The following is a 9261-nucleotide window of genomic DNA, read 5'->3' on the forward strand; positions in this document are numbered from 1 at the left end:
CTTTATGTTGCACATTATTGTGATCAGCCATCAGGTAATATAGTATGTGATGTGCAGTCCAGAATGCTTGCACATAGTGGCGAAAACTACGATCACCTAAAATCCACGTACAGCAAAACAATATAACACTGCAGTGAAATATGCGGGCACAGCAGGCAGTCCGCAATTAAAATGGCTTACGATGAGTTCAACTCCACTGTATAAGGATGGGCTTAAATTAAATGTGCGCAACACCCAAGTGATGTCGAAGCTAAGTATCGCAGAGAAGCACGCACACACAACAAGAAATGAAAGAATTAATTAAGAAACAGTGCTGGCGGGATAAATTAGCGCGCACGAAAAGGTTTTCCACATCAATCGTAAAACGGGCACTTCGACGCAGGGTTCATCTTCGAACCGGCTGGACAACCGAAGGCTTCGGCGAACGGCGCGAAGTTCATGACCGCCTTGTTGCAGTCGCCGCCATAGAGGTTGGCGGCAGCCGTCGTAGCGCAGGAGGATAGGCAGGCGGTGATGAAGAACACCTTCTCCTCGGTTAGTTCCTGGGAAGAAAAGGTCGTTGGTACTTTGATCATTGCCAGCAAAGGCGTCACGTATCTGTTTTACATTTGGATTCACTGTTGCTTTTACAAATACACATTTCACAAACTTGTCTAATATGTGCTTGTGAAATAATTCGACTTCTGTTCTACGCGTTATTTCCGTGACTTGATATACTATCTGACTTATAGAGAATTTTTCATCTGGCTAAGCAAAAGAAATAAATTAAAACTCGTAACGCTGAATGTCTCTGAAAGCAATGTCTCTGAAAATTTATTGTAGGTCATCAAACGGGCGTAGTTTTTAGGTACAGTGCTCAGTGATTGAAACACTATTATTTACGGTATTGTGGCTAGCGCTTTTTGTGCCCCCAACAATCACTACGTGACCCCTGCGAAAACAAGTGCAATCATATTGAATCGCAAAGGCTCGGGCTTTCATGGCATGTCAAAATGCGTTATCACGGTGTCTGCAGCTCTCACCGGTGTCGCAAACAACACTGACAGCCATGCGCTTAGAGTATGCCGTGCGCGCCCTATACCAGTCGCCGCCCTGTGAGGGTCCCCATCCACTGAAGGGAGATATTAAGCCATGTCCTATCGCGGATAAAGCTTTTTCCCTCTGCCACCAGTGGCACGTACGGGATAGGGGGCTGGCTAAGTTTGTCGTTCCGGTACAAAATACAATTACTCCCACACTACCTAAGTGGCGCCTCCATAGGCCACGGCGGCTCTATGGTCAGACACAGAATGTTTGTAGGAGGCTAAGCTATTTCCCCAATATTACCCACCTCAGATAGCCGGTTGTTGCTCTTTTGATGACGTCGCTTGAATGCTGCATACGCCACCTCCATTGCGGGAACTTCGGGAAAGATGCTGGCGTTTCCGGGTAGGCAGCGGAGCGTTCGCTGCTCGAAAGTGTCCTGAATGCTGTGGCTCAACCAAGACGCCACGAACTCGCCTTGCGGGTTGAACTGCAAGAAGGAATTAGCTCATTCTTGATTCGATACCAAATTGGCATCTATAGCCCTTAAATAATGCTTACTGCATGTGTTGTTTCCGAAGAGTACTGTGACATAAAGTTACACGAGTAATCTTGTGCAGTTGGGGTCATGCTTGATTATATACGCCCTGGAATGGGTTGTCGGGCTTAATGTACTGCAAATACTATTATAGATAGGTAGTGAGAAGGCCACCTATAGCTGAAAAGTTAAGTGTCATTGAAATAAAGACCAGGTAACAGAGCTGGTTAAGTCGCCAGCCACGTCATTGCGTATATTTTAGGCGGGTGTTGTCCTTTTATTAGCTTTTTCCTTGCCTGCGTGTCGTCTTCAGCCACAATTTAAAAATCTTGCGAACGCGTATATTACCGTGTGCATCGATTGTGTTATATCGGTGTGTTGTTTGCTCACTGCGTAAGTTGTTTATGTGTGCGTGTAACGCATCTTCTGACAGAGTGGCACAGCGTGTGCAATTTTTACACCGCAGGTACAACTAAAACCTTCCAGAAGCGACGCATTAAGGCGCCCCGGGACATCGTTAAAACATTCTTACGGGCTAGACAGAAACTTCGCGTGCTAAACATGTGTAAGAGTCACACGTGCGGTGCCGAGTCTAAAGCCTGTCACGGCCAAGGACCGGCCAGTGAAACATGGGCTTCAGCAGATTCCAAGCGGCGAGCGTTCCGCGATGAAGCGTTGAATGCGCTCCCGCGTGGCGCACGTACGCACTATGCTCGATTAGTCGAGTATAGTGCTTGCGTGCTATGTTCATAGTGCGTAAGGCAGTGTTGTATAGTGCGTGCGGTTATCGTGCGCGGTGGCCTTCGTCTCCGACTCCGTCCGGCAGGAAATGTGTCCTCTACTACGCTACACTGCCTTACGCACCTAATCGTGGGATGTAAAAAAAACAGCTTTTGACAATGTTAGCATACAATTCGACATTAAGTAGCCACTAAAAGAGCAGTTATTGTATCTGAGCTGTTTCATTTCAGAGGAGAATATGGGAGGAATGAACCGGTGAACTTGAAGTGGATTGCATCGCGAGCACACAGCTTTTGACAATACTTTTGACAATACAGCTTTTGACAATGTTAGCATACAATTCGACATTAAGTAGCCACTAAAAAGAAGTTATAGTATCTGAGCCGTTTCATTTCAGAGGAGAATGTGGGAAGGAATGAACCGGTGAACTTGAAGTGGATTGCACCGTGAGCACACAGATCACCATTGTAGTCGAGGGAAGTATTCGAACTTTCTGCACGAATAATCAGATAAACTCCAGGTATCGGCAGATGGCGTCTAGAAATTACGCTCTAACAACTGACAAACGGGGAACATGGACGCCATACACAAATGCAGACTTCCAGACCGAGTGTTGCGGTCTGGATACAATGTACCCAGAATCCCTCACGTGCACGCCAAAAAAAAAAAAGCAGTGCGCAAATTTCCGGCTGATTAAGAGGACGAATTCTCTACCGGAGACAAACATCTCATATAACGAGAAGATTGGAGAAATAGGAGCTCAACAGATAACAAAAGCCTTCTGTTGCTACATTTAATATGCTGCGAGTTCTGAAGGTAGATCAGGAGATAGGTCATACTAACGGAATTTGAATTGTCACGAGAAGTTCGATTATTTTCGAATATTTTTTCTAGAATGCGCTAGATCTCTATAGTGGGCTTTCGCACGACTTACTGTACAAGACTGGACGCCATGAATGTGGTACAGAACCGTGTAGGTGACAAGACGACCCTGTATACAAAATATGCAATGCCATGCACTCTGACCGAGATTCACTCGTCTAGAGACACGTGGGCCTTAAGAATGTTCTAAGAGGTGGTTCCTTTCAACATTCTGAGGTCTGGAGACTCTGCTACCCCAGATCCCAGAAGTCATCCTCCTTCAAAAGAAGACCAGAGAGGCAGCTTTTCTCGTCATATACATACCACGACAGTCGCCTGCTCGGGTCACTACGGTCGGTATAGGTATCATCATACCGCAAGCAAACATTTTGTTCAATCCACTGCACCCTCACCTTAACTCCATCACTGTCAATGGCAGTGACAAGCATCCGAGCGTAAATGTACAGCAGGCCACCGTAAAACATGGCATTGGTGCCATCCTTGCAATAGAGAGGCGGTGCCAGTGCTCCCAAGGAGAGGGTCAGGTGGTTAAGCACGTGTCTGTAGTACGCGTATGGCAGCTGAGTGCTGTCATTCAGGAGCAGCTCCTCTTCGGCCGCCTCGGAGCTGAACAGGCGTTGGCTGCGACGCGTCTCGATCCAGTGTTCGACGAACGACGAAGCGCTGTAGGTGAAGTTTGCGTAAACTACTTCAAGTGCTTCCGCAGTGAGGAACTTGTCCGAAGGCCACAACACTGTGCGTACGTTCTTCAGCTTTTCCACGGCAACTTTTTTCGTATCGTTGTCGAGCCACGAGACAGCCCACGTTTTATCGGCAGCCTCCTGCGTAGGAAGATCGTCAAATGATGCTTGTCAACAGCACGCTAATTATGTCGACTTCTTACGCACATCGTACGGTATATTTTGCTACCTTACCTACAAAGTAGCGCAAGGTGCTTTTAAGCAAGGGGCCAATTATAACTTTAAATCACCACCCTATTTCACTATTTTTTAGCACCAGCTATCAACGCTTGTGCTAAGAACAAATGTTATCCCATATGACCTCTACTTCTCTCCATTATGGTGCGTAGTTATGTACTTGAAACGTTAATAAGGACACTCCATCGGACCGTATATATCAATGCGTTGGATAAAGGATTAACAAAATGTACCGGGCAACAAATTAACCTCACACGCTTTGCTCATGTTCACTAGTTTACTTTTGCCTCCTGTTCTTACCTGCAACGAATGAATGGCTCATTCCAAATGCCATAAGCATATTTGATTCGTATCGGCGGCACTGGTATTTCTAATGCGTAGACCGGGGGCACTTACTGAAAATGTTACAAGCGCAGGTTTGGGGGCTAGTTAGTTGAACATGAATGGCTCAACATGCGCAGTGCTTACGCTCTTCTTGTTTCTGTTGAAGTTTTGTTTTCGGGTTGCCAGATTCATTAGGCGGTAAGTTACTCGTCCATTTCAATCGCGGTATTTCTTTGGACATGAATGAACTAGAGTAAACATCACCGACGAAAATGCAATGTCTTAAAAGCATCGAAAAGAAATTGTTAGAAGCACAGGTTTGAGGTCTAGATAGTTGAAGATGAATCGCTCAACGCGCGCAATGCTTACGTTCTCCTTGTTTATGTTGTTCAAGTTTTGTTTTCGGGTTGCCAGGTTCATTAGGCTGGTAATTTACTCGCCAATTTCAATTGCGGTATTTTTATGAGAGCGGCATGAAAGGACCAGCGTAAACATTATCAAGGAAAGAGCTCAATGATACCTACCAGCCGTGCACTTTAATGCACTTGAGCAAATTTGTTCAGTGCACAGCACTGAACAAATTCTTTCGACGCCGCCTCTAACGCGAGAATGCTATGTGGGCGTTAACCGCGCAGGCAAAGCGACGAAGAGACCCGTGTAGGTGTTCCTGCACGTGACTTTGGTACAATGTACTTGAAAAGTGCTAAGAAATACACGATGTATTCAGCAACAATTAAATCATCGTAGGGCCTTTTGAATAAGCTACACTGCACCCTGAAGAACTTGCTAAAAGACGAGGCTGAGGCTATCCCTATATAAGGGCTGCAGAAACATGCATCTTTTTCCCTTTTCCTTCACCTCTACTACTACTACGCTTGTGCTTAAAACTATATTAGGCAACTGCTGGCTATCGGCAACTAATGGCGACATGGCGAAAGACCATGCCAAACTTCCAAAGCGCAATATGTGGAAAAAAACTTCCACCTCCTTTCCAGCCTGTATGTTTGTCGATATCTAAGATCATTCACGCCAGCTTGTGTCTCAGGGTATGTGACATTGGGTTTGCATTGCTCTTCGATGAACCTTTTTCACGCCAAATTGGGTCATTTGGTATGTACCGCTCTTCTATAAACGCCTATCACGCACAACTTGGTCACTGGGCTTGTGTCAATTGGTATGTACCAGTCTTTAATAGCAAATACATCACTTAAATTTTATCTGGCGTGGGCGTAATCGAAGCAAAATAGAAAATATTGCTAATCACATTAACAATGTCAATCATATCCGATGGATACATGCGCCATCCTATTTTTTACAGCGAAGCTGTATATGGCCGTGTTCTGGCAGATCGCGTCCGCGGACAAAACGACGCGTAGAACAACCAATTCGGCCCTATTTGCGTGGCGGTTTCCCGCCAGTTGTGCCTTAGCACAGGTGTCATAACGGATGATGGATGGCCTATTTTTATGCCACTCGCCACCGCCGATGCCTCTTTCACAAGTGCCGCGATATTCGGTGGCAGCCCACCAATCGGTGTGCGCCTTTTTCTCGTGACGTAGAGATCGCGCTAGTGATGTTATCAGCTGTTGCCATTTGGACTGGCTATGGACGGACGCTCGTTTAACCACACATTCTGGATCCTGGCGTCAGGATCCTGACGGTGCCGTGCAGTGTGCCATGGATCTGAACGCTCTGGCTCATACGCTAGTCTATGACGATGGGGCGGAGTTGGCGCAGAAAACGCACTACTGGCCATCACATCGGGCGAAAACAAGACTGCCGGTGTCCTTGATCTTTGACGAACATGCCGAAGACGCTCAATATAGTCAATTGTGAAAATATATAAATTCGGCCATAGCATATTCACTATAGCAGACCGACCATAGTGAAAGCTCGCTGGCTTTCATTTTCACAGGAGTGGAAGCGCTCGGAATTTTTTACAAGGAAGCTGTATATGGCTACCCAGCCAAATTCTTCTGTGTCGGTGGGTGTACAGCGTCGCTTGGACAAAGAAACGTTTTCGTCTCCAGAGCTAGTGTAATTTTGAGTTTCCGGCGTAAGAGAATTATGTTTCCTCGTGTGTTCAAATTACAATCCGATGCTATGATGTCTGCAGGTTGTGTGTGTATTTAAGTCGTACTTTAGAAATCTTGTGATGCAATCCACTTGAGAATTGAATTAGTTCGATAACGCACTTGCGTCATGGGGAGGGTCCTAGAATGAGGATATATGCTGCCCTTCGGCACACCTGCCTGCGCGTGTGACGAACGGGTGCACTAGAGCACTGCACTGGCTCGGGCTTACCCGAAAGCCCGGCCCCGGCCAACAGGCCGGGATGGGCTGAATATGGCAGTTTTTTCAAGGGGTCGGGCCGGGATCGGGCACGGAATGTGTTTTTTTTTTGACCCGGGCACGGGCTGGGCTCAGGTTTTTCGACGAGGGCCCGGGTCGGGCTCGGACTTTCTGGTGGTGTGCATGTAACGCGCAGCGAGTTATCCTCGCGCATCTCGACTCTGAAAAAACATGCCTTTTTCGGTCTCAGACCGGGTTCGGGCCGGTTTCGAGCCAAGCTCGGGCCAGATCGGGCCTAAGATAAAAGGGGTGGCGGGCCGGGCCGGTGGTTAACGAAACATTATTTTTGGGCCCGGGGTCTCACCATAAAACTCTTGGTCGGGCTCGGGCGGGGCAGCACAACGTAAAAACGCGGGCCCGGGCTCAAACAATCGGCCCGTGCAGTGTTCTGGCACTGTGCATACCATGTATCTGCCCTTGATGAGTGGGCGCTCTGTCCTTTGTATCGGTCGCGCAGAGTGTGCTGCGAACGTAATTGACCGCGGCGTAGAAGCTCTAGCGGAAAGGGCGCGAACGAGGTCGTGAACGCTACATCGATCTCGACGCTGCGACGCTTTGTGGTGCGCTGAGCCGTGCTCCCTCATGGGCTGCAGAAGATAGCGCTTACCTTTCCCTTTCCCTCAAGAACCACTTATCATCATCGATCTCGACGCTGCGACGCTTTGTGGTGGTGGCGCTTGTGCAGAGTCGGCCACAGCTTCGCTGTACATCCACGTTCACAGGATTGGAAACGAGTTGGAAAATGTTCTTCCACTTATTGCGCTTATGAAGTTTGGCATGGTCATTCGCCATGTCGCCATTAGCTGTCGATAGCCAGCAGTTGTCTAATATAGTTTTAAGCGCAAGCGTAAATGCCCCGTCTATCAAATCGGCGACATTTTGTTTGTTTGCGCAAGGGAAGCGAGCGCCGGAGGAGGAAGGCGCCTGGAGATGGAGATAGCAATCACCGCATTCGCGCACTTTCCGTTTGTGCTTTGACGCCGCCGTTCTCGCTGTGCAGGTTCGCGGCGCGTCTTATTTTTGCATATGTCGCAATATGCGCTTTCCCTGCGGCACACCAGGCGTTGTACCGTTGATACCAATGTAGCGTTCGCGCGCTTTCCTTTTGTGCTTCGAGGCCGTGGTGATCGCTGCGCATATTCGCGGCGTCTATACGTTTGCACGTAAGCGGCGTTCACGAAGCGAAACGCCACTGTAACTTTTTTTTTCTGACACAAGATTGTTGGGCCGCTATTACGTTCTGTTATCCAGCTAGACATTTCGCTACACTCTATAGACTACTACCAGCCCGACGCTCATAAGTATCTAAAGTTTCATAATAATAATTATTACAGGAACATGTGCAGGTGCAATTGTTCACTCAATTACGCTAGTGTTTATACTGTATTCGTTAGCTTTTCTCAAGGAGCATGATGTGCTTACGTTATGCTTTAGCGAGATTTACTGGCTTTATTCTGAGTCAGCATTTAGTGGGCTGATGTGTTTAACGTCAAAAGCAACGCACGTTGTGTTAGACAGGCGATAGCTGTAAGCGGTCTGGATTAAGAGCAACCTGCTGGGTTCTCCAATTTTAATAAACGCATAGCAGACAACTATTTTTAAGCGAAACTTTCTTTGCATACTTTGCCGCGTTTGGTGATGCTGCTGGCCGTTGCCTCAGTCGCTATCTCGTGGGTATAACTAGAGAAAAATATACTAATGGTACTTGAAACAAACAGCGAAGTGCCTTATGCTGATCAAGTATGCCCACCTCCGTTCCGCGTAAGAAAACAAATTTACTTCGTATACAAAAGCTGAACATGTAATGATAGCTCATGGCATCTCTAAAGCACGCCGATCTGTTAATGGAATAGTGAATTAAATTTCACGTATTTTTTTATTTAGTTTTATTTATTTTTATTTTTTTGACTTGGCCATTCAGCATCTGCTAATACCACTATATCTGCCCGTTCTTGTCGAATCCTCCAGAAAGGCATGTATAACTACGATTCCTGCATAAAACTGAACACATGATGTCAGCTCACAGATATCGGTAAAGCACACCAACCTGTTAATAGAACGCTGAATATTACTTCACAGATTCTTGATTTGAGGCATTCGATATCTCCCATGAAAGTGTGCCCGCTCTTGGCCAATCCTTCAGGTAAGTAATACAACTGAGACACAGCGAGACAGAGTCTCCAAATGTTGCTTTATAGGTGTCTTACTTTTTCTGCATACACCTGTCATCCCCATTCTTCCCTTAACAAGCGTCATGCAACGTCTTTGACCCTGTGATGTCGCTGCGTTGACGTCTCACCCTGCGTATCCATTTCGAGCTTGCACTGTGGCATAGCTTGTGAACACAGCATTGTGAACAAATGCAAAATTGCATGTCTACAGAGTTTTTATCTTCATGATAGATAAACATAAACATTATATGAGATTACACGTTCTATATCGATAAATATGAATCGAGTTTTAGCATCTCCATTAGTTATAAAT

At 46.7% G+C, this 9261-nt stretch overlaps 1 protein-coding gene across 1 annotated transcript in view; it reads right to left on the reverse strand.

Annotated features, from left to right (window-relative positions):
* Positions 1–296: 296 nt before the first annotated feature.
* The window catches only part of LOC125947167 (endothelin-converting enzyme 1-like), a 46266-nt gene continuing 37301 nt past the window's right edge, over positions 297–9261 (reverse strand). Inside the window, exons 4-6 of the mRNA XM_049671552.1 lie at positions 3577–4005; positions 1331–1513; positions 297–542 (exon numbers count right to left, since the gene is read on the reverse strand). Of these exons, the coding sequence (XP_049527509.1) occupies positions 354–542; positions 1331–1513; positions 3577–4005 (801 nt within the window). The 3' untranslated portion in view covers positions 297–353. The remainder of the gene's footprint in view (positions 543–1330; positions 1514–3576; positions 4006–9261) is intronic.

The sequence above is a fragment of the Dermacentor silvarum genome, chromosome 7, assembly GCF_013339745.2.
Source record: "Dermacentor silvarum isolate Dsil-2018 chromosome 7, BIME_Dsil_1.4, whole genome shotgun sequence".
NCBI classification, from domain to species: domain Eukaryota; kingdom Metazoa; phylum Arthropoda; class Arachnida; order Ixodida; family Ixodidae; genus Dermacentor; species Dermacentor silvarum.